Source organism: Cebus imitator, unplaced genomic scaffold, assembly GCF_001604975.1.
Source record: "Cebus imitator isolate Cc_AM_T3 unplaced genomic scaffold, Cebus_imitator-1.0 Scaffold367, whole genome shotgun sequence".
NCBI classification, from domain to species: Eukaryota; Metazoa; Chordata; class Mammalia; order Primates; family Cebidae; genus Cebus; species Cebus imitator.
The window spans coordinates 1,077,591-1,103,799 of NW_016107682.1; the positions used below are offsets into that span (position 1 = coordinate 1,077,591).

The 26,209-nt window shown below is 35.9% G+C and overlaps 1 protein-coding gene across 7 annotated transcripts in view; it reads right to left on the reverse strand.

Moving 5' to 3' along the window:
- Window positions 1-26,209, reverse strand: part of ITPR2 (inositol 1,4,5-trisphosphate receptor type 2) — a 494,659-nt gene that overhangs the window by 263,245 nt on the left and 205,205 nt on the right. For all 7 annotated transcript variants that reach the window (XM_017507025.2, XM_017507023.2, XM_017507029.2 and 4 more), the window contains 6 exons: window positions 23,391-23,448; window positions 21,317-21,482; window positions 20,191-20,364; window positions 2,684-2,773; window positions 2,437-2,562; window positions 81-203 (listed from right to left, as the gene is read on the reverse strand). In XM_017507025.2, coding sequence (XP_017362514.1) covers window positions 81-203; window positions 2,437-2,562; window positions 2,684-2,773; window positions 20,191-20,364; window positions 21,317-21,482; window positions 23,391-23,448 — 737 coding nt within the window. The remainder of the gene's footprint in view (window positions 1-80; window positions 204-2,436; window positions 2,563-2,683; window positions 2,774-20,190; window positions 20,365-21,316; window positions 21,483-23,390; window positions 23,449-26,209) is intronic.

Genomic DNA, 26,209 nt, shown 5'->3' on the forward strand with positions numbered 1-26,209 from the left:
ATGAATGTTACTAAGACAAATTTGATGCACACTTTATTAGAAATGTTTAGAAATATTTCTAATAAAGCTAAAATACTTACACCCGGAGTTAAAAACAAATTCAGATGTTTATGAAGAAGAACTTGATTCTGTGGATTTCCTCGACAGAAATTCTGCAGAAACGTGTGGGCTAGATTCATTACTTCATTCATCTTTTCATCATTCTGTAAGTTAAAGAATAGCACATGATAGAAACAAACATAAGAGACTGCAAATGGTATGCGAAAGTACATCCTTCATCCACACACTATTTTTCTCTCTGCCCATCTTTGCTCTCCTTTCTCCTCTCTCCTTTATGATTCACACCTCTCCCAGTCTCCCCTCTTTTTCGCTTCTCTGTTTTCTAGATCTTTCTCACCTTCTCTTTGTTTTTCCTCCTGATTCTATTCTTCTCTACTCTTCCAATTCCCCCTTTGTTTTACAGCCTTTCTCTCTTCCTCCCCAATCCTTCCAACTGTCCACCACATTTCCCCATCTGTACATAGCCACCTTTTCCTCCTCTGCTTTATCCCCACACCTCCTCTGTCCTCCTTTCTTCTCTCTGTCCCTATCTTTCTCTATTTCTCCTCCCCTCTCTGCTGTACTCTCCAGTCCCCATAATTCTTCCTTTCCTTTAAATGTCTCCTCATTTTGTAGTGTGTCTATATATCTGCATTGTTCTGCTTCTTTTCTTCTTTCTTTCTCCATTCTATTTCGCCCTCTTTCCATACATCTTCCTTCCTACTGTTTCTCCCACATCTATTCCTTCTCCTCTCTGCTTCTCCTCTTGTTCCATCTATTATTTCTCCTGCTCCTGCCCCCTTTCCTCCTGCTCTATACTAACTCCTTTCCCCCCATTCAAACTTCCTCTCTTCTTCTACTCTGTCAATCTTCTCTGTATATATGATTACTAGTACTCATCTCAGTTCTTTCTCTCTCCAGTCTCTCTGTCCCTTCATTTTGCTATTTACCTTGTCTCTTATTTCCACTCTTTTCCTTTTCCTCTTTGCTTTCTCTTTTATTTTCCCATCTTCTTTGTCCCCCTCTTTCTTAACACTCAAGTGACTTTTCTTATTCACTGTCATTTTCCAAAGTCCTATACTATGCAACTATCATTTGCTTATAAGAATCTTAACAAGGAAATTAAATCTCAAAATTCACAGAGAAGCAAATTTGTCTTCTTAAAAGAGATCTTGTGACAATAGCAGCAAAACTACCTAAAATTTCCCTGTATAGTTGATTGTACAATTTGTCAAGTGGTCACTGGTAGAAATTCAAATGGACTCATGTTTTGAGTGGTATTTTATATTACTATTAAATAAATGTATATATGCACACACATACATACGTATATTCCCTAGCTTTGTCTATTTAGAGGGCCTATGGGGGCAACACTCCAAAGCAATCAGCACACTCAGTTCTCAGAACTTTGCTCCTAAATACCATTCCCCACCAAATGGAAATGGGGCTTCTCGAAAAATCTCTGATTCTACAGTTGAAGCAAGAAGAGTACAAGGTAAGTCTGGAACATTTTATTGTGTGAGAATTACTCAAAGAATGGTGGGATAATGTTAGAGGACAGATAATCTAGCTTGAAGGAACTCTACTGGCCAAATCTGAGACAATCTGGTAATGAAAATAAATAATGATAGAACTGTTTGTAGCCTATTGAATAAAATGAATATCTACAAACCCATACTGATAAAAATAAACGTAATAAATGAACAAGTTGAAAGTTTGATGAAGAATGGGATATTTACTTAGTTTCACATAACTACTCCACAAAATACTTATTAATTACAAGGGAATTACAAAGGGAAAATTAGAGAAGCCTGGCAGATACAACCTCAATCAATTGATCAAAGTGAACATCATCAGTCAGGGGGCAAATCAAAATTGTGCACCAACTAATAGGAAGCAATGAGACAAACATAGTATCACTTCTGTTATGTTCCTGCCAAAGATGTATAACTGTATCTAATCATGAGGAAACATCAGACAATGCCCATTAAGGGATATCCTTCAAAATAACTGGCTATTTTCAAAAGTGTCAATGTCATGGGAGTTCCCACATGAAGACATTTAAATAAACATGACAATTGAACAGTGTGTGATTCTGAAGTGGATCTTTTTTTCAAACCAAAAACAATTGGGACAATGGGAGAAATCTGAGTAGTGTATAGGGACTAGGTGACAGTAAAGTACCATGCTCTTTCCTGATTTGGAAGGCTCTGTTGTGGTGATGTAGTAGTGTGCCCTTGTTTGTAGGAAAAATACACAAAAGGGCTCGGGGTGATGGGGCACCCAGTGGGTGATTTATTCTCAAATAACGAAGAAAGAAAAAATTCCTTGGAATTTTGCAAAACATGTGAAACTGTATGAAAATAAGCTAAAGAAACAAAAATAACAAGGACTAACCTTTTCGTAGGGTATCTGCAGAAGATCCAACACCACCGAATGGGCCCCCATATTTTTCAGTAATCGTTGATGCTGATTCCGACACTTTTTATTCTGTACACAGAGTTTACTTAGCCTAATCAAGATCTTTAAAGAGAAGAGAAAAAGCATGAAATATAACAAATAACAATATTAAATATAATATATAAGCAAAAATTATTTGGCATGCAAATATAAACCTCTATGAGAATATTTTGTATCTGCTGACCTCCTTTACAATCCGGTAGTTATTGCTCTTATTGCTGTCAATCTGAGGTTTCTTGGTTCCATCCTGCACTGGACTTAAAATGTTCGATTCCTAAAAGGAACACAAATATGTACTTTTATGCCATTTGTAGTTTCGTGGTAAATTCATTTCTTTTGTATGAAATATATTTTGTAATTAATTTGCAATAAATCTATTATTCAAGTTAAATGTTTCTTTTATACTTTTTTATTGCATAAAATGTTCCTTGGCGTGAACGAGCCATGCAAATCACCACTACCCAATAAGAACCCAATGAGAAGTTACACGGAATGACCTATTATTATGAGTTAAATTGTTAAGTTTTCATACATATTATTAGTGCATATCCTTATGAGACATATATATCTCAGACATGCTGTGATCATATATTGCCTATATGAGAAGAAATAATGAAAATACAGGGCATAAAAGATATAATTTAATCACTAGGAATGAACTGTAAGAAAAAAAGAGTGATGGAGCAGATCTTCACAGCTGAACACATCTCAGAGAAGAGAGCAAAGAACAACGTAATGTAACAATTCTCTGTTACGTTACCATAGCATCCTTAAGAGTCATGATTCAGGACCAACATACAGGACCAGGAAAATGAAGAAAGAAAAGTAAAAAGTAAATTAAAATGTAATTTTTAAGTGACCAAATTAATAAAGCTTATTAAGAAAAGCTGAAAAACCAAAAATACTTAACTATAATAACCTTTATCTGTAGCATCACAATAAAAAGCAAATATAGGAAGTAGACATATTTTAAAGATCAACTATTGGTGTCACCTTATGAAAATCAAACACCAGGCTGGGCACAGTAGCTCATGCCTATAATCCCAGCACTTTGGGAGGCCGAGGTGAGCAGATCACTTGAGGTCAGGAGATTGAGACCATCCTGGCCAACATGGTGAAACCCTGTCTCTACTAAAATACAAAAACCTAGAGAGGGTGTAGTGGTGTATGCCTGTATTCTCAGCTACTGGGGATGTTGAGGCAGGGGAGCCTCTTGAACCTGGAAAGTGGAGGTTGCAGTGAGCTGAGATTGCGCCACTGCACTCCAACTGAGCAACAGAGCAAGATTTGTCTCCAAAAGAAAAAAGAAAAGAAAAGAAGATCAAACAGCAGTGACAAACCCATTCCAAACATTTATGAAGATGCAATGCAATGCACACCCAGTACTAGATTATGGTGAACGGATCTAAAAGAGACACATAGAAGATATGGTCCTTTTCACAAGAAAATCACAGTCTACCTAAGAAAACAGAGAAAAATATATAAACAAAGATTTGCACTGGGCAGAATTCACTATTCAGAGAGAGAGAGGGTAAGAAAACAGCTGCAGCTTTAGACAAGTTTATGAAGGAGGTCCAGTTTAAGGCAAGGTCTAGAAGGATGAAAAGTGTCTAGTTAGGCATAAAGGATGTTTAGGTGGGCAGGGGAAATCCTTGCCAGGTGGACAAGAAGTTACCTTAGCCAAAGGTACTGCAGCAACAACAAGTATATTTGTATTTAAAAGATGGCAAGAATTGGCAGGGCCCATTGCAAAGACTGGGCAATCAGAGCATGGTCTGATGGGCTTCCTTATCTACAATCTATGGAGAATTGCACTTGGGATGAATGTCAAGTTCAACTTGGGTCCAAAACACACTAAACTCCTGACTATATGATGGTGTTGGGCACACAGTTAAAGGGAACCCTAGTTTAAGCTCAGGAAAATGTTACAAAGATACATGAGGCCAATTGATATAATTTCATTCATCCCAAGTTGTTTCTCCTACTATGCTCCAGGACAAAACACAACATTAATAAATATCAAGAAAGAAAAAAAAATACTTTGCTTGCTAATCAAACAGTTCTGAGGAAAGGCTTTAAGCAGCAGAGTGACTTGGTCCATGTTGAGCCAGCACATTCCTTACTCTCGGCTTTATATTTTTCTTTTGCTTCTTTTCTGCCAAATATTGACCTGAAGCTCCCAGTCTCAACTTTGCTTTAGCAAGTGACCTCGTCCTCCCATTTTACTGAGCAGACAGAAAGTCCTCTACATGGACACTTTCTCTTTTCCATCCAAAAATTTCCAGTGGTATCCACAAACCTGTCTTCCCCATTGTGTCTCAGAGAACAAAATTGTTGATGCACGGATTCAAAAATTCTATCTCCTCATCCTCCTGTCCCTGCTTCATACCTGTTTCTTGTACAAGATCAGTTTCTACCCTTTAATGACTCTTTCTCATCTCTAAGCTTCTGCTTGCTGATCATTTGTCACTCATACTCACTAGAATTGGAACTGCAAAAAGTAAAAGATTCAAACACTGAAAGCCTTCAAAGCATTACTAAGTTAGATTTCAGAGCTGTATCACCTAGCTATGGTAATGAAAATTTGGGCAAAAGTGAAAGCAGTCCAACCACCACTCCAGGTAAACAAAAGAGAGAAAAGAATGCAGGATATTACCTGCAAGACATTAACCATGAAGTGAATCTTAAAAATTGTAGGAGAAAGTGTTAAACTATATATGTAAGTAAAGCCAATGTAGAAGAGAAAACACAACCCAGTGGCTAAGATGAAAACTATTTAGATGGAAAGAGGCTAGAAGTCAGAGTATGAAACAAATATGTTTCCCATTTGATAGTAAAAATAATTGATGAGAAGTAGAAACTGCAAAAGCTAAAAATATAATTAGATTTCCTTTTTCTGATCACAAACGTGAAGGCTGGATTTTTAAAAGGCCATTTCATTTGTTTTCTGTAAGAGAAAAAATACTAAAATACATACACACAAACACACACGCTTGTGCCACAAATCAAGATTAAGATATTACCAGCTCTAAAGATTGACAAAGCTCCTTAGTTAGAAAGGAGATCTTTCTGATATATGTCAACTTTAAAGAAAGCTGCTAAAAAAGGCATGGAAGCTTTGGTAGATATCCTTAATCCTGTTTTTAAAGCAATAATCTGAAGAAAAAGTAACCATTTAAAAAAAAAAAAAGTAATCACGGGTAAAATGTACTACATTATAAAAAGTTACGCTCTTTAGTTCAGCCCAGGGGAAGATATAGACAACGCTAAACTCTGTAAGTGTGGGAATTATGAAAAATAATGATTTTAATTTAAAATTGCTAGCAGTCAATAAAAGGCAGCAACATTGGAGAATTCAATAAACAACCCCTTTTAATTTCAGAAAATAATTCAATTCAATTAAATTGAACAAAAACTCATGGAACATCTGGATGATTCCAAAGCAGTGATCAGGGTAATTTAAGAAATATATAAATTATGTAACAAAAATTGGGTTTTATTTTCTAATTCTGATGCCAAAATGGTCTAAATAAAGGTGTTGCAAAAGTTTTCCTCCTGAAAGAGCAGAAATTGGCTCTATTCTTTATGTTTTATACAATTATTTATATTCTATAAACTTTAGCCCCACATCATTGGCAAAATCTACAAAACTCTGAATTTATTCTAATGACAAAATATCAGAAAAGTACAAAATGTAGAAGTATGACTTATGTGGCATCACAGAGCTGAATGGGCCCAGAAAAAAAAAAAATGTGCAACACTGAGAACAGTGTGAGGCTCGTAGCACATCTCCAAATAATCCTTCTGACAATAGTGATGAAAAATAAATATGGGACTCCAAACGTCCCTGCACTTTATTGTAATTGCTTCCTATCACCTGGAGAACCTAAATTTATTCCCTCTAATGGAATATGGGAAGCAGCTTAGTTCAGTGATTTTGGAAGCAGCTATATTTTTAATGCATAGTATATACCATAACATAAAACAATAGGTTCAAAAACAAGAGAGCAAGAAGACTCTAGAAATTGGGTGGGCATCAGGATTCTAGGCAGAGACATAAAGAGTGAATACGTGTTCTAAAGATAGTTTCTCCGCACACCTGCAGTCCCAGCTACTGGGGCGGCTAAGGCAGGAGAATCATTTGAATCCAAGAGGCAGAGGTTGCAGTGAGCCAAAACTGCGCACTGCACTCCAGCCTGGGCTACAGAGCAAGACTCCATGTCAAAAAAAAAAAAAAAGTTTCTCCCATTTTTTTTCTGGAATTAGTCAAGGAAACTTTTATATCAATAGCAAAAATGATACAAGAAAGTAATATTATATGAACTACATGGTGAACTAAATATTAGCACTGGCTAGGTATGATGACTCACACTTACAACCGCAATACTTTGGGAAGCCAACGTGGGAGGACTGCTTGAGGCCAAGAATTTGAGGCCAGGCTGGACCACACAGAAATACCCTGTCTCTATAAAAATTTTTTTTATTAGGTGGGTATAGTGGGCTCACCTGTAGTCCTAGCTACTCAGAATGCCAAGGCAGGAGGATCATTTGAGCCGGGAGTTTGAGGCTGTAATGAGCTATGATTGTGCCAATCACTCCAGCCTGGGCAACAGGGTGAGACCTATCTCAATAAATAAATAAATACTGGCACTCATTAATGGGAATCCAGCTCCTTAATTTAACCAAGGGCAATCATGCTTTTAAAAATAGAAATTTCCAAATCCTACAATGTAGAGCTGCCTACATCTGCAGCTGCATGATTAAAATAGCTTGGTGCATGCCTTCTATTTATCCGTATCCCACTGAAGTTTAAGGAGGTCCATCCTCAGCCAAGTTGCCAAGTCAGCAAGACTGCAAGGCCTTCTGCTCACCATCTGTACTGCTAGCCTTCTCTGGTGTAACTACTCTTTAAACCGGTCAGTGGCACCATCAACCAGCCACCCTCCCACAACTTCAGGGGCCAATTGCTTTTTTTCTTCCATCCTCACCTCCCTTCGAAACATGCAAAAAAAATATTTTTTAATAACCAGTCTTTTATATTTGATTGGCCAATCAGATTCAGATTATAATGTAGTTGAAGGTGCTCAGAATAAATATTGCCTCCTTCAGATAACTGAATAAACCTCTGTGGGATAAGGAGGTATTTTTTTTCTCCCTCCCATCTAATAACATCATGGACTAGCCATTTAGGGAGATATCACCCTAGATCTACTTCTATGACCTTGCATGGAAAGCTAATTTGGACCATCATGGTAACATGGTTGTCAGTCTCTCCTTCCCTAAGAAGCACCTAAGGCTGCTTGAAGACTTGGGCACAAATCCACAATGGGCAGAAGAGGCTATGACTAGCATTCCTGGCAGAGAATTTCCTTCCAGATGTTTCCTCAAGTCAGGGGCAAGGTTTTTCCCTCCTAGAGAATACATACATATTCATAACCTTACCCTAAACCTTTTTTCCTTTCACTCTGTCCCAAGACATATACAATAATTGCGTTTTTCTGGCTCATTTGATGTCATTTTAGTTAGTATTTGATCATGTTTAATCTGATGTTCTAGAACACAACCCAAATCTCCTTTACAATCTGTATCTCTAATAAATAAGTTAACCAAAAAAAGTTTGTGCCACTGAGGTACAGCCTCTTTGCTTAGACAGGTATTAGGAAAAACTAGAAATGTTTAATGTAACTATTAACTGCTTTCATAACAACACATCAGGAACCTATGATCACACAGAAACATGTCCCAGAAATTTTCTGATGTAACTCCAGGGATGGCCAAAAACTTACCACTATTACATAAAATATAGAAAGGATGGGCAACCTTTTGGTCAACAGAATGGCATACAGAGCACTGCACAGGAAGTGAAACAGCAACATAACAGAACCCTTAGAGAAGGACTTTGATACTGATACATTGTATGAAGGAAGCTTCCCTAGTCACAATAGAGTTACAGCTCACCTGGACCCAGACCCAGACCGACATGGTTGTGAGAATGGGGGTGTATGCATGAAATGTGTGAGAGAGGAATCAGTACTGCCTTTTACACTCACTTTTTCCCCCAAGAAATCATTACAGAAATGCGTGATCTAAAAACAAATGTATGCCCTGATTTGAATGAATCAGCCACTATTATTTCCTCATTAGCCACTTGCCGAAAAAAAGAAACCATATGGGAACATAGAATCTTCACTATCAACTTATATTGAAGTAAGAACAAGTAAAGGCCAGGCACCATGGTTCACACCTGCAATCCCAGCACTTTGGGAGGCGGAAGCAGGTGGGTTGCTTAAGCTCAGGAGTTCAAGACTGGCCTGGGCAATATGGTGAAACCCCATCCCTACAAAAAAATACAAAAATTAGCCAGGCGTAGTGGTGCACGCATATGGTCCCAGCTATTCAATAAGCTAAGGGAGGATGGCTGGAGCCTAGGAAGTCGAGGCTGCAGTGAGCCATGATCGCAGCACTGTACTCCAGCCTGGATGACAGAACAAGACCATCTCTAAGAAAAGAACAAATGGAAAAGATAAAAAAAAAAATAAGATAGTAACTTATTTATAGCATGAAGGTAAATACTAAAATGTGTTCTATGTTCTGGAACACAACCCAAATCTCCTTTACAATCTGTATCTCTGATAAATAAGTTAACAAAAAAAGTTGGTACCACTGGGTGCAGCCTCTTTGTTTAGACAAGTATTAGGAAAAACTAGAAATGTTTAACCTAACTATTAACTGCTTTCATAACAACACATCAGGAACCTATTATTGCACAGCAATACTATGTGAGTACTGTTTTAGTAGTATCAATTTAAATGTGATTAGAAAATGAGAAGGGAAAAAAATTCCCATAAAAAAAAAAAGGTCTAACAACCAAGTAATTCAAGTAACACCTCATGGAAGTATAATCGTTACACTTAAGAATTTATATAATAACCAAATAGAATGAGAATGTGTAAAACAAGAATTTTAGTATAAACCAAAAGTTATTTTGCATATGTATGTCATGTAAAAGGGGCTTATTAATTGAAACTCATCTGTTATAATCGCCTTCAGTGGAATTATCTCAGACATAAGGATGGGAATATGTATAGTGATATAAACAAGTAAATAAATTATACAATGAGCTCTGGGGCAAAAATAAAAACTGGAGACAAGAAAACAGATTCCATAAAAGGAAAATTCAGGAAAGCACTGCGCAAAACTAATGAATAAAAGCTCTTCATGAAATTACCATAGTGTCCCTGAGTGGTCAGGTCAAGCTGCAAGATTCTGTCTAGAACACATGGACTGCTTCTATCCCAGGCCATCAGGGTTAGACATTCTACCCGTTTCTGTCAAAAATCAGCTAATCAATCACAAGTTTGGCTGAAGAAACAAGTTTATGTAGAACTGTTCTTCCCACTACGCAGAATCTCATACCAACACTTGGAAAAGGAGAACCTTCTTCACATATATCCTTCTAGAGGGATTTGCCACCTTGAATGCTTCATCAAAGGAAAAAAGATCAGAAGTGGCAGGCAAAGAATGGAATACAGTTTTTGCTTTTAACAAGTAATGAGATGTGGAGGTAAAAGAAAAACCATCAGATAGGGAAGGTGTGCCTAGGGAGAAATAGAGAAAAATCAGTGAAGAAAAGGAAAGAGGGAAGGGAGAGAAGGAAGGAATTAATTCATAATTAATAAAGTAATATAATTAATAAATAATAATTAAGATAAATCTGCAAACTATAATTCAAACTCCTATGAGGAACATTAACACTAACAAAGTTAACCCAAAAACTCAATAATAATGTTATATCATGCCCAGTGAAATATATACTATCAAGAGCTTTTCTGACAGGCTTTGTAAGCAGGTATTTTTAAAATAATCATAGAGATAGTGAAGAACAGTATCCCTCATGCCCGGTGGGCACCTCTGTGGTTGCCATGTGTCATGCAATAGTGTTCAGGATGATGTCACAGCATCGCTCAGCATGGAAAAGGAAGGACAGCCTTTTTGGGGAAAGGACAGGCTAGAAGCCAAGCAAGAGCAAGAGAAGAGAAAGCACAGATCCCCATCTGCCCATCTCCCTGCACAGGAGTGCTGGGTGCTCTGCTGCATAGTATGGGTCTCGATTTCCAAACAACCAGTCACTGCAATGCCACAGTAACTAGCTATAGGGCAAGTTGAAGAGTAACCTTCTCAATAAAGGGACATACAAACTGCTTCAGCACCAGGTTGTGCCTGTTGTTTACAGGAATCTTTTGAACACTAGCCCATGGCCCATAAAAATTGGACTGTCCCTGCTGAGGGGCAGAAGCCGCAGGTCCTATGAGAAGCCAAATCAGTACACAGCCCCTTGGAAGAGAGGAACTCCTCATCCTGCAAAAACAGTCCCAGCCACCTCGTTGTCCAGATAACCCAGAGTGAGCCCCTAGGGACATTTTTTAGTTAATTCTATCCCTTACATCATACATCCATTAAAAGAACAAAAATAATTAAGAAATAAAAGCAGGTAGATATGAATCTGGAATAGATTGATATGAAAAAGAACCAGTTAAATAACCTGAAAATGAAATATATGGTCTTTGAAGTAAAAATTAGATAGACAGTTTGAGCATGAGACTACATTAGTGAGAGTTTAAGTCAATTTTTTAAAAAGAGCCACTACACTCCAGCTGGGTGACAGAGTAAGACCCATCTCTAAAGAAAAGGAAAGAAAAAGACGCTGGAAACCATATATAGGTGAGTAGATAGATATAGAGATAAATACAGGTATATACACAAATATAGAAGCAAAATCACTGTAAGAAAAATTAACACTCAAAATAAACAACATGAGGAGGAACTTTCCTTTGAAGCACTGCAATGCCCACGTGACCTGCTTCTCAACCCTAAATAAAGCAGTGGATGAACGTAAAGGGTAATCCTGACTTAACCTACTCGGATACGATTTCCTGAGTTAATCTCTCCTTCCTATATTTAGAAGTCAACGCATTTTGAAAGCGATGAATTAGTAATTTCTCCTAATGCTACTGATATTGTCAACTTGTTATATTTTAGCCTTTAAGCTTTCAGAAACGATGATACAGTCTTTTAATGCTGGGGATGATAAGTTTAATAAAGGAAAACACTATAATATACAATAGATAATAAAGCTCCTCAGCTCTAGGGACGCAATGGGCTTACCAGAGACCAAATCCATCCCCTTCTCCTTATTTATAAGAGATCAAGTACAGTAATGGTATAATTTTGGATTATAAACCAAGATTTGTTAGTGTTAGTAGACAGACCATCAATTCATATTTATTGTCAACAGAGTATACCAAATTTTCCACTGAGGGAGGAAAAACACACTTTTATGTTATTAGAGATATTTTTTATTCTCAAAATGAAGGATCACATTAAAGTTATCCGGTCTTCTGATATCTAAGCAAGCACAAAGTTAGATCATTATGAGCTGTTTTAGAACAATGCTGATGGTGCTGTGTTTACAGTCTTTGTAAGATTTACTGAACAACAAAGGAGTATTGTTCGTATTGGCTTGCTAGAGTGTGTGCTGCCTGCTACTGGCTGTTTCCATTGATACTGTGATATATTTCATCCTGTTTACAATACATTGCCACAATCTTTGGCTGTTGGGTTATTGCATAATACAGATTATTTGGCTGTATATAAATTAGTTACTTCATAGTTTCTCACTTTTGCTCCCCTTATATTAATTCATTATATAGGTACCAGTCTCCTGGTTTCTCAATTCACCTATCTGCATACATTTCTACTGCTATCTCACTAGTTCATGCTTTCAGAACCTCACACCTGAATTTGTACAAGAGCCTCTTAATGGGTGTCCCAACTCGGCCTCTTGTTCTTCTGAAGCACTCTGGATTCTGTTGGACTCAATTTCCAAAACAGTATGCCTGCCTCCCTTCCCAAGAATCTTCACAGGCTCCTAATTTCCAGCCATTTCAAATATAATTCACTTATTTTTGAACTTTACTTTTCTTATTATTACTCTTGAACACATTAGCTAACTCCTCCCAATCCTTCAGAATAGGCCTATGTGTCGAATCTGGAGTGAGGCCTTCTCCCAGTCATCAGACCCATGCTGGCCTCTCCTTTTTCTGTACCACATAGTTCAGTATATAATCAACCACTTTGTCACACTGTTTTTTGGGTGTTCATGAAGTGTGTTCATTCTTTGAGGGCAAGTAGAATATTAGATTTGAGTTCAGATATTAAACTTTAAGAATGGAGAGGAGAAATTTAAGTGTGCACAAGGCAAGTGAACATGAAAGCAATGGGACTGAAATGTACACTTTACACAGCAATTGAAAGAAAGACTTTACTCTAGAGAAACATGACAGTTCACCAAATGCAACCATTCATATCATTCACATTGCCTCAAACCTAGCAAACCTCTATAATATCTAGGTTTGAATAGATATTTTAGAGACAAATACACAGGCTCAAAACAAAAAAGGGTTGTCTCTTGTTAAGAATTATCCAACAGAATAGGATAAAGTACAGAGAAATCCTTCCTGCATAACATCCAAAAGTGATCGATAAAATATTTAAAATGTGTCTTTGTAATAGCAAGTCCAGAAACCCTGAAAATACATAAAAATTTTAGAACAATAATCAAGCACTAGACTCATCATTGGCTCTGAGGGCATCAGTCAAACCTAATAACCTGGATTCTGAGTTTTGCTATGACACACACACACACACACACACACACACACACACACACACACACAGCAAAAGGAAACAAAATCCAGATCCCAAGCAAAATGAAAGGTCTGATCAGAGACCCTGGCATAGAATCAGGAATACTAAGGGTGACACCCACAGTGATAAACCAGGGAACATGTGGCCCACAGAAGAGCAAAGGGTTAGCTATCTTGGCTTTGGTTCTCATCAAAAACAAAAGAGGGGGAAACAATTCTCTTGAGGCTCCCATATGAAAAGAGCACACTTTCCCTCAAGATTGGGGACCAGAATGTCCAATCTAAAGAGGTCCCAAAAGACCCAAGTCAAAACTTACGTTGAATATGGTTACAGAAGGTAGTGTCCCAAAGTGCTTCACAGAGGCAAATAAAATCTAAATGAGGCCTTAACTACAGACCTCAAAGGAATTCCACATACAAAGTTCCAAAGAATGTGAATTCACAACAATAAAAATATCACCAAACACCTGACGCAAATACATCCCAAAGACTTCAGCAAGAATAGCCAACTTAAAACTGCAAAGAACCCTCCTTTTACAAAACAACCAGATCTTAGATATAAACCTATTTTAATTACATTTCTGGGCCCACAGAAAACAAAGTACAACTCCCAGAGACCCCAGCCTCCATCTTCTAAGGGAAAAAAATGTAACCTGAAACCAGATCAGAGAGCTCCAAGCAACAAGGGCACAAGGAAAGTCTCCCTGAAAGCAAATGACAATACTAGATCCGCAATCCAAAGACTAAGTAAACTCTAAGCAAGTGTCTAATTTGGGGAGCTAACCCCAAAACTCCTGCCTTAAGACAGGTATATAGGAAGGGAGTAACGTGGTCTCAGGCTAGCAGCGCCCCCTGCCAACAGGCAAATGCAATCACAAACACTCTAAGGAAGAAATCCCCTATGTCAACCCCAGGACAAAGGTCAAAAGATACGAGCTCAAAACCTGCACCCAAATGTTCATAGCAGCTTTATTCATAATTGTCAAAATTGGAAACAACCAAGATGTCCTTCAATAGGTGAATTTATAAACTGTGGCACATCCATACAAGGGACTATTATTCAGCAATAACAAAAAAAATGAGCTATTAAGCTATAAAAGGACATGGAAGAATTTAAACACATACTGCTAAGTAAAAGATACCAGTCTTGAAAAGCTATATATTGTATAATTCAAATTGTATGCTATTCTGGAAAAGGCAAAACTATAGAGATTATCCCAAAAAAAATCAGTGGTTGCCAGGGACTCAGGGATTCGGAGAGAGTGACAAATAGGTGAAGTATAGAGAATTTTTAGGACAATGAAACTGTCCTATTTGACACTACAATGGTGGATACATGACATTACGCATTTGTCAGAATCCATAACTAAACAACACAAGGAGTGAACCTTAATAAATTATCGACTTTCGTTAAAAAATACTGTGTCAATATTGGCTCATCAATCATAACAAATATGCCACACTTATGCTAGATGTCAACAATAGGAGAAAAAGAGAGAGAAGAGGGACTAGATGGGAACTGTGCTTTCTGTGCAATTTTTTTCTAAACCTAAAACTTCTGTAAAAATGAAGTCAATTTGAAAAAAGATATGAGCTCATAATCAAAGTTGATCAAAACATAATGATACACAACATAAGTGAGAATCATAAGGAAATCTCAAGTACATCAGATCTCAAACTTGTTATGTACAGACTATTAAACAGCCATAGGAAATCACAAAAATTAGAAAACAACAAAACATGATCAAAAACGACCAAATAGATTTGAAAAAAACTCAAATTTCATGTTTGAAAAAAATGAAATTTCAGGTATGAAAAAATATAGTGGCTGAAGTTTAAAAGTCAATTGGTAGAGAAGACTTCAAATAAGACAGACCTGAAGAGAGACTCAGATGAGTCTAAAGAAATTATCTAATATACCATACAAAGTCATAGGTAGGGAAAATATAAAAATGAAATGAACTGATATGAACTATATAGCAATATATTAACTAATAAAGTTCAACATGCACTTAATTTGAGTTTCAAAGTTAAAGCACCACTATTTAACGGTGAGCAAACTTCTCAACAGCAGCAATGGAAGCCAGAAGACATGGAATAAAATAATCACAAGAGGGGGGGAAATAACTCACAGTTGATAAACCTTTTTGTCCTGCAGTAAAAATATAATAATTTCAAATGTACTGGCTTCTAATGACATAGTCTCAAACTGCATGAAGTAAAACTTAACAGAAATGCAAGGGGAAATTGATAAATCTACCATTGTAGTGGGAAATGCCAATAAATCTCTCTCACTTATTGATATGTTAAGAAAATTAAAATATTATTAAATATACTATTTAAGCACAATTAATAAGCTTGATTCACCAGTCATATATAAAGAATCCTACACCCATTCACATTCTTCTCAAGCCACGTTGGACACTTACAAAACCTAGATGTATAATAGGCCAAAAAGCAAGTCTCACTGAATTTTGGAGAAATGATACCATAATAACTAAATTATCTTGTCACGAGTTAATTAAGAATTCAATTAACAAAAAAGGTAAATTTAACCTATGCATGTAGAAATTTAAAAACTCACTTCCAAGTAATTCTAAGCCAAAGTACTCGCAATGGAAACATTTTTAATATCTAATATTGAAAAATAATAAAAGTATCATTTGTCAAAACTCAGGGAATGCAGCTCCTTAGGAAGAAATGATACCACCAACTTTTTTTAAATCAAAAAGTCTGTCAACATAAAAAGATGGAGTATAGTAGGGTAAGTATAATAAAATAGCAAACAAATCCAGAATCTCAACAAACCCAAAAACAGACTATGTTTAAAAGATGAATAAAATACAGGTGACCTTGAACGATATGAATTTGAACTTATATACATATTTTACCTCTGCTGCCCTTGAGACAGCAAGACTAACCCTTCCTCTTCCTCCTCCTCCTGAGCCTATTCAACATGAAGATGATGAGGATGAAGACATTTATGATGATCCAATTCCACTTAATACGTAGTAAATACATCTTCTCTTCCTTATGATTTTCTTAACATTTTCTTTTCTCTAGCTTATTTTACACTATGTAATTCACACAACACAGAAAATGTATGTTAACTGACTGTTTATGTTATCAGTAAGAGTTCCAGTAAACAACAGGCAATCAGTAATTAAGTTTTGAGGGAGTCAGAAATTATTAAAGAAATTTGCAACTGTACAGGAGGTTGGCACCCATACCCATTCCCCAAATACTGTTCAAGGGTAAACTGTACATAAAACTCTGGCAAGATTGAGCTAGTAGGGCTAGGGAAAAGAAGAAAGCCATAGCAAAACATATGAAGAATGAAAAGGGAGTACAAAGTTATGAATACAGCAGAAATTTAAAAGATAGCAAAAGAATATGAACAAATTTATGCCAATAAATTTGAAAATTTCAATATATGGCTAGAAAAATACAAAACAAATTAACTCAAAATGGAAAATTTGAATGAATTTATAACCATTAAAAAATTGAATTAGTAGTCAAAATCTTCCCACAATGTAAATATCAGGCTCAGACAGTTTTGCAGACAGGTTTTACCAAACATTTATGAACAGATCATTCTAATCTTACACAAAGAAAAGGGAATATTCTATAGCTTGTTTTATGGGACTAGTCTAAGCTCAATACCGCCACTTGATAGGAACAGAAAAAAAAAAAAGAAGAAAAGAAGGAAGAAAGGAAGGAATAAAGAAAGAAAATTACAGGCTAATTTCACTGGCAGCACGGATGTAAAATTCTATACAAAGTACTAGCAAACAGAATCTAGCAATGCAAAAAAAAATCACCTAGATATTTTAAACCTAGAATATAGTAGAAGCTCTAAGATTTATGTCATTAAGATGAAAAGATTAAATTAAAAAATATATAATCAATAGACGCATAAATTACATTTAATTAAAGTCAATAACCATTTGTAGTTTTAAAAAGTAAACTAGGAAGAGAACGTGCTCCTCAATAAAGGGTATCTATAAATGAACATACAGTAAATATTTTATTTAATAGTGAAATATTAGAACCATTCCCTTTAAAATCAGAAACAAGACAAGGATGCCCATTATTACCACTTCTATTTAACCTTGTCCTAGAAAATTCTATAAACACAATAAAGCAAGAAAAAAAGAAATAAAAGATCATCTTCAAGTTTGAACTTATAACATTAACCTGACTTGAAGTGAACAAATATGTTTAACCTTATTAGTAGGTACACACGAATTGGTAGGACTGAACTACCTGCCTGTACAGAATTTAGCTTTATCTAAACTGGAAGAAGAAGTAAAATGGCATATAAACATAAAAAAGAAAAATCTCATCCTCATAAGTAATTCAGCAAAATGAAAATCACAACAGAGATAATATATCAAGTGTACTCAATCTTCAAAAGTGGGAAAGTGAGAAAAACACCCATCATAAGGATGGGGAGCTATGAGAACTCTCATACACAAGTGGAGGGAAAACACCTGGCATTGTCTGGTAGAGGGGAACATACTGCATGTGTTACTCCTATGGAGACAGCCCAGAGAATCTCCCGAATATGTGCACCAGGTGACATACAACATTTTTCACAGCAGCGCTGGTCTTAGTAGCAAATTTTCTTTTAAAACACCAAAACCAGGAAGAGCCCAAATGCCCATCAACAGCTAACTGGATAAACATAGGCATAAATGCAATAACATATATTAGAGAAAATGAATGAGTTGCAGTTATACATCAACAAGGATGAACAATGAAAACATGTACAAAATAGGCTAAATAAATATTTCTCATACATTTCTTATGTTTTAGAAATACAGACACATGGTAAAACTACTAAGCAAGGAAGTTGCTGAAATAAATTCATCATAGTGGTTTCCTCTGTTATACAGGGAGGGACCACATCAACTTCTTACTGGCAATACTCTATTTCTTAAGCTATACCTTAATGCCAACAGAATATGCTACCTTGGGTGGTATTGAATTTCCCGTCACAGAAGTTTGCTTTGTTTGAAGAAATAATCTCACTCAGGTGAGATATTTAGAGATAAGAGAACACATATATCACATAGGGAATTGAAAGTGATTATCCCTACAAGTATCTTATAACTCTGAAATTTCATAATTCCATATCCATCATAGTAAACAACACAGTGTGTTACACATAAAAACAAATAATAATTACAACAAACACTGACTGAAAAACACTTTTGGTTGCTAACCAACAGTCTTTCTTATTCTTCCCTGCTAGAAAAATCCAATTTTGTTTGGCCATGTATCCTTCTCCCATGTAACTCAGGGTGGCATATCCTACCTTGAGGGACATCTTTTATGTAATCTAAACTAATCCTGTACTCCACTGGTGTAGTTTTAACATCTGGCCCTGTTCTGGCCAAAGAGACATGAAATAAGGTGAGGGATGTCTAGGAAAGGTTTCCTCACTCTTAAACAGGAGACCCAGAAATAGATATTCCTTCTTGATGTTGTCGTGCACAGATGTGATATCTAGGATGCTACTGCCATGATGCCGTCAGGAGAATGACTGGCCTCAGAACTAAGCCCATTGATCCATGATGCCAACACTGAGGCAAGGAATTAAAGCTGGAGACTTACTTCTTGACTTGTTGGTAAGTAATATGTCATCTTATTATACATATTTTTATGTTGTTTATATTTTCCCACTGGAGCCATATTAAATGACACACCATGTGCATAGGGTTTCCTCATTTAATCTTTACAGCAATTCTAAGAGCTAAGTACCATTATGATGTCCATTTTATAGTCAATAAAAATAAAAGTTAGAAAATAAAAATAACTTGTTCAAAGTCACGCATACACCAAGTGGCAAATTCTGGAGTGTCTGATTCCAAAACCCATGCTAATAACCTACGCATTGTCCTTTCTATGAGGCATATTATTACCTGACACTTAGCATTCATTCCTACCCCAGAGGGTTCCCCTGTATCACAGATTTGGTTTCTCAAATTCCCCCGCAGCTGAAGTTCTAAATTAAATTTAACTTTTGCCAATGAGATAAACTCATGTGGAGCTTAAAAGCCAGAAGGGAAATAAAGGGCATCTAATTGTGGCTGTGAGGGCTGCAAAGGAAATCCCAGTAAACATGAGTATGCATTGAAGCCCATGTGCCAGTATCTTGTCACAAGCTTCCAAAGCATTTTGATTACTCTAATTATCTCTTGCTCTGTTTTCACTTTTCACTTCACAATATTTTGGGTAATCTAACAAACACAAAAGCAAAAGCAGGTAAACCCATCAAAATGGTTTATATGCCTACAGGTTAAAAAACAACTATATAAAACACCAGACAGGCATTTACAAAACTTTTCGTATTAACAATTATGATGTTGGTACTAGCTTGCTTTATCTAAACATGACTACTAAAGCAGTATTTAACATTTTTTAAATGGTCATATGTACTTAGTGAAATGTGAAAACTAATTAACACACTACAAAAGCCAATATAACAGAAGACAATAGTCGCTCTTTAGATTTTTGGTATTTTCATACTGAAAATAAAGCATATTGGGCTTCCATTTAGATATTTTTATATAAGGATATGCATAACGATAGCACTGATTTACTGCTTGGCAAAAAGCAGCCACAGCGAAAGGAACCATAAAAATTCACCTCTCTCCATAGACCTCAGTTTAGGGTCTACTCCTTTTGTTCTCCTTCCGCTCCTTCCAATTTTCCTGATTGCTGGATTATAGAATTTACAGTAGAAATGACAAAGAGTGAAACACAAGACAGATGAGGTAAGAAGTGGTAGAAATTGACAAGCACTAACCAAAGTGCTAGTTTATGGAGTTAACTGACAACTTAGTAAATGAAAATTTTGTGCTCTGTTGCTCAGAACAGAATTTTTCTTTATGAACAATTTTCATTGTAGAGCATGTGATTACATAACTGACTTAAAAGATATCATTTGGAGTATTTCAAAATAGATCTTGAAACAAACCTCAATTGGCTCTTCACCACCTTTCACTTGACTTTCCCCAATTTCTCCATTCTCATAGCTACTGCTCTTCTCAACCCATAGCTCAGACTTTTCTACTGTCAGTCGAAGCTGGTCTAGATCTGCTTTGATTTGCTTGTAGTTATCTACGTCTTGATTAGACACCAGTAATTGCACCTAAAACAGAAGAATTTCAATCTCTTAGTTGAAGTTCATTATTTCTAGAACATTTTCGAATATTTTATATGTATATTGACCATGAAAACCTACCTGGAAGTAAGTGTGAACTCTTAACCAATATTTTCATATATTATAATTTTTTAAGTGAGCCCTAGCGAAACTTTTCAAAGTGATTTAAGATTAAAAGATACCCTCACTTTAATTTCACTGCTGAAGTTAATTTTTCTGAGACTGACTATCTGATTGAAAAGAGTCAGAAACATAAAAATAAGTGGGAGAAAATATCAATAGATAAAATCTAAACTTCATCATACAAGTTTTTATTTTCTTATAATTTACATGTATTATGACATATACATATATGCATTTATTAATATACAACTACTCTTTTAATTATTTCATATTATTTTAACATATTCCTATAAAACTGCCTCAATGATCAATACCCTATTATATTAGTGAAGCATATGTAAGCACTTAATTATTACTAATTAATAATCTCAAGACTGATGTCACATTCAAAGACCACAAAGAAAAAGATTAGATCCATAACAGTTCCTTTCTTTTGGATTTATGCAGTTTTCCATCACAAAATAATTATTTCACGTCTATTGGTTCTCCTGCCCAAATTCATTAGTAAAATTTAAGGTCAAAATAATAGCAGCGGTAACAAAATTCCTAACGTGTTATTATCTTCTAGTGCCTTCCTAAATCTTGGTGCCTTTCATTTGTTTTAAAGATATTAACTAAAAATCACTTGTGGGGAACACCTTCTAAATAGATTGTGTCCTGGCATAGACAAGGCTGTATCAATGTTTAAAAATACAAAGTGTCCCCAGGAACAGCCATACAGTGTTATTACCCCTGCAGCCACAAAGTCAGGTTGGATACTATGAACATCACTTTCAGAGCCTCTGCTGTAGATGCACTGAGAGCTCTTAAATCTTACCTGTTTAAATGCCTGTAAAACCTCCGCCCTCTGGCTGAAGTGCTTGAACAATAGCTGCAGGGCTCCAGACAGCAAAGGCGGGTAGTCGTGCATGATCAGATGAATGAGAACCCGTAAAAATGTCCTGCCTCCTTCATCATCAAGTTGAACTGGGTTTTTTTCCTTTCTATAAACCAAAAATAATTCTAAAGTGACTCACATTTATATAACATCTATCTTTAGCGTTAGAATTGTATACATATTCTCAAAGGTACATCATTTGTTTTTTGAAATGAGGAAGTGAAAAGGAAAACATTTTTACTTTGTTTTCCTCATGTAACTAATGACGAAACAATCACAAAGAAACGCTGGTGTCTGTCCATGAAAGCAGGATGACCAAATATCCTGGTTTATCCAAGACTTTGGGGTTCCTAGGCAAACTGGGATGAGTTGGTCACCTCGGCATAGACAAAAGATGGGCATCTGAGTCAATCCAAAAGCATTTATGGGAGAAGGTGTGCTAGGCTGGATGTCCACCAATGACTGATTACCCCTGAGGCCCTAGAGGCCACTACATGATAGGTGGGGAGGAGCAGGAAAGGCCAACGTGCATGTGCCTGAACCATCACTAGAGCAGCCACAGGTGTGGCATACTAGGACTCTGGATGAGCTTCCTCTGGGACAAAAGGTCCATCTATTATTTCAAGGTGAAATCATATACTGGTTCCCTCTTCGGGAATAATGAAATTCTTCAATAGGAAAATACAACAATAAAAATTGGTACTATAATGTAAAAATTAAACTAAACTAAATGTTCAGTAGAGATAAAAATCCCTTTTGAGTGCCCTTAATTCTTAATTCTTGGTTGTCTTTCCAATGACAACCACAAAAACTGCAACAAAATGCTTAGTGTAGTCGTCCCCATTACCCTCCCCAACTTTATCTGTGGTTTTACTTCCTGTGGTTTCAGTTGCCCGTGGTCAACCACGGTCCTAAAATATGAAATGAAAAACTTCAGAAATAAATAATTCACAAACTTTAAACTTTGTGCCATCCTGCTCTGTCCCATTTGGGACATGAATCATCCCTTTGCCAGCATCTCCATGCTATACGTGTTTTCCCCCTCATTAGTCACTTAGCAGTCATCTCAGTCATCAGGTGACTGTCAGATAGTCACAGAATTTGTTCAAGTAACCCTTATTTTAGTAAACAATGGCCCCATAGTGCAAGAGCGGTGATGCTGGCATACTATATAATTGTTCTATCTTATTATTAGTTATGTTGTTAATCTCTTAGTATGCCTAATTTATATATTAAATTTTATCATAGGTATGTATATACAGGAAAAAACATAGTGTATATAGGGTTTGGTACTAGCTGTGGTTTCAGGCATCCATTGGGAGTCTTTGAATGTATCCCCAACAGATAAGGGAAGACTACTGTATAGACTGTTTTTAGGTTCTCATGTCAAGTCTGTAATAAAAATGAACACCAGAAGCTTAATAATTTATAGCTTAAACATTTTACTTTTTCTTTTTGATCGCTATTAATTTCATTTCTGAAAAAGAAAAAAACAATATTAAAACAATAAATGGTAGGATTCCCGATGGCAAAGGAGGCTAGTCATGTCAAAGGTGTCTTGTTTTATTTAATCATGGATATTTTCAATAGGCAGAAAATAGCTTTATTTCTCACATACAAAGTTAATGATAGCATTAAATAATTACTTTCTTGTCTCAAATATCTAAGATTCAGGAAAGCAATGTTTTACAAGATGCAGTGATATTTATACCAGGGGAGTTAAAGGGCATTCTTGGGCTGTCATTATTTGAGGAAAGAAAAGCAAAGAATTCAGAGAAAAGTTCAATACACTGATCTCATCTCTCTTGTCCTTTTTTTTTAACTGACCTAAAGAAAAGCTATGCTTTCTCCTCTAGAGTAAATTAGCAGCTTCATTTCTGGCAGAAATTATATTAGCAACATAGAGTGTCTAAAAATAAATAGATATAAGAAGTGAACAATATTAAAGTATCAATAAAATTCTAAGTAAAATCTTATTCACAAGTAAGATAAAGATATATAAATGTTACTATACCTTCCCGCAAACATAGTTTCTGCCTGAGCTGCAATTTCGTCTATATCAGGAACAATAGCTGCAAAGATAAATGGTAAAATCTCTTCTTTATCCTATTTTAGTTAGGAGCCATTATATTCATATTAATATCAATTGACATAAAAATACTTGTCTTAATCTCTTTACCAAAAATCTATTAACACTACCAATCTGATTTTAAAATAAGCAAAAGATCTGAATAGACATTTCTCAAAAGAAGGCATACAAATGGCAAATAGGTATACGAAAAGGTGCTAAACATCACTGATCATCAAAGCAATGCAAATCAAAACTACAATGAGATATTATCTCACCCTAGTTAAAATGGCTTTTATCCAACAGACAGGCAATAATAAATGCTGGTGAGAATATGGAGACAAGGGAACCTTCGTACATTGTTGGTGGGAATGTAAATTGGTACAACTGCTATGGAGAAGAGTTTGGAGGTTTCTCAAAAAAAAAAAAAAAAAAAAAAAAAAAGAAAATAAAAAAAAAAAAAAAAAAAAAAAAAAAAAAAACTAACTAAAAATTCAGCTACCATATGATCCAGTAATTCCACTGCTGGGTGTATATGCAAAAGAAAGGAAATTCGTTTTATCGAAGAGATATCTGCATTTCCGTGTTTACTGTGGCACTATTCACAACAGCTAAGATTTGGAATCAACCTAAGTGTCCATCAACAGACAAATTGATAAAGAAGTGTGGTACGCAGAAACAATGGAGTACTATTCAGCCATTTAAAAAAAAAAAAAAGAATGAGATCCTGTCATCTGCAACAACATGGGTGGAACTGAAGGTCATTATGTTAAATGAAATTAGCCAGGCACAGAAAGACAAACTTCTCATGTTCTCACTCATTTCTGGGAGCTAAAAAATTAAAACAATTGAACTCACGAAGACAGAGAGTAGAATAATAGAGGTTGGGAAAGGTAGCGGGGTGGGCAGAGTGGGGATGGTTAATGCTTACAAAAATGTAGTTCGATAGAATGAATAAGATCTAGTATACAGAGTGACTATAGTCAATAATAATTTGTTGTATATTTTTAATAACCAAAAGACTATAATTGAATTATTTATAACACAAAAGACAAATGTTTGAGGTGATGGATACCTCATTCATCCTGATATGATTATTACATATTATATACCTATATCAAAATAGTCCACATACCCCACACAACTATATACATCTACTATGTATCCACAAAAATTTTAAAAAATTTAGGTCAATTAACAGTTTGAAAAAAATCACAATATACTTCCACTAAAACATCAATGTAATTTTTTAACGTAAACTATGTTTTAAACTCATGTATTGCTATAGTCCAAAATATGTCTAAATGATCAGAAAGCACCATTTACAAAGGTGCCTCTTGTCTAGAGAAGTATGTGTGTATATATATATAGATCATATATACATATATGCACATACTTACATATAATTTAAATGAGTGATAATATTAGGAGGATAATTCTTTAAATAATCAAAATATATATATAATGAGCCTTGTTATTATGTGGTTATTTCCAAACAACATGGTCTTTTTACCTAAGCTTACTACTACTAAAATTCCATCCCTTTTTCTTGTGGGAAAGGACATTTTTTTTTTCTCTATGTGAACCAATCATGATTCCTTGCTGTCCCACACCACTAACATTTTGAAGATACCTTTACAAAGATAACACGAGGATTTTTGGTTTGTTTGTTGGTTATTGAAGCAGGGCCTCTCTCTGTTGCCCAGGCTAGGGTACAGTCGTACAACTTCAACTCACTGCAGCCTCAACCTTCCAGGCTCAAGCAATCCTCCTGCCTCAGCCTCCTGAGTAGCTGGGACCACAGACACGCACCTCCACAATTGGCTAATTTTTTTTTTTTTTAGGGACCAGGTTTCACCATGTTGCCCAAGCTTATTTCAAACTCTTGGGCTCAACCAATCTGCCCCCGATCTCAGCCTCCCAAAGTGCTGGTTTTATAGGCATGAGCCACCATACCTGGTCAAGGTAACATGTTCAAAGAATAAAATACACCACTTACTTCTCATTCCAAAGCTTGAAAAGAAACAGAGTAAGATATAAAAGTGGAAAAACAGTTCTCCCCAGAAAGGTATCCCTTACTGATATAAAAAATGAAAGAGATCAGGTAAATTAGAAAGTTTTCTGGGGTGTCCCTAGACTTTCCCTCTGGTACTTTACTGACACTTAAAGTTCATGTTTCCAGAAGCCTGGCCTCTGGGAGTCAATAATTTTTATGCTACTGTCAATGCAACTGCCAGCAAGACTTTCTGGTTCTGCCATATCATTCCTGGAAATAGCCCTTTGGGGTTCTACACTTCTGAGAAGTAGAAAAACAACACCATTGCAAACATGCCAGAAAAGAAGTCTTGCTTAGGCAAGTTCAAGTCCTTCTGCAGAGGTATGCTGCCTTTTGATGAGACTAATGATTCAGACAGCAGGACAGATGGTCTATTATCAATTTTAACTACATGCTTGTAACCACTGAATCATTCCTGGCTGATTGACAAGAGTTCCTAATGTCACAGTGGTGGCAGTTAGAAGGAAGTTTCACATCTGTATACAAATCTTATCCTCAGAAGAATTCCATTAGCTGTCTAAATCTTCAATAAGACATACCTTCAGCCTACAATGACTTGGTCTGACCTGTCCAAAAAAATGGTAATTTAATATTTCTGAGTTTTTCTAAAGTCCTTTCAATAGTCACAAACTTTTTAAATCATATTTGTGCTCTTTTGTTGTTATGCTCCAACGCTCAGAGACAAAGAAGCTTCATTTTTACACTTTTT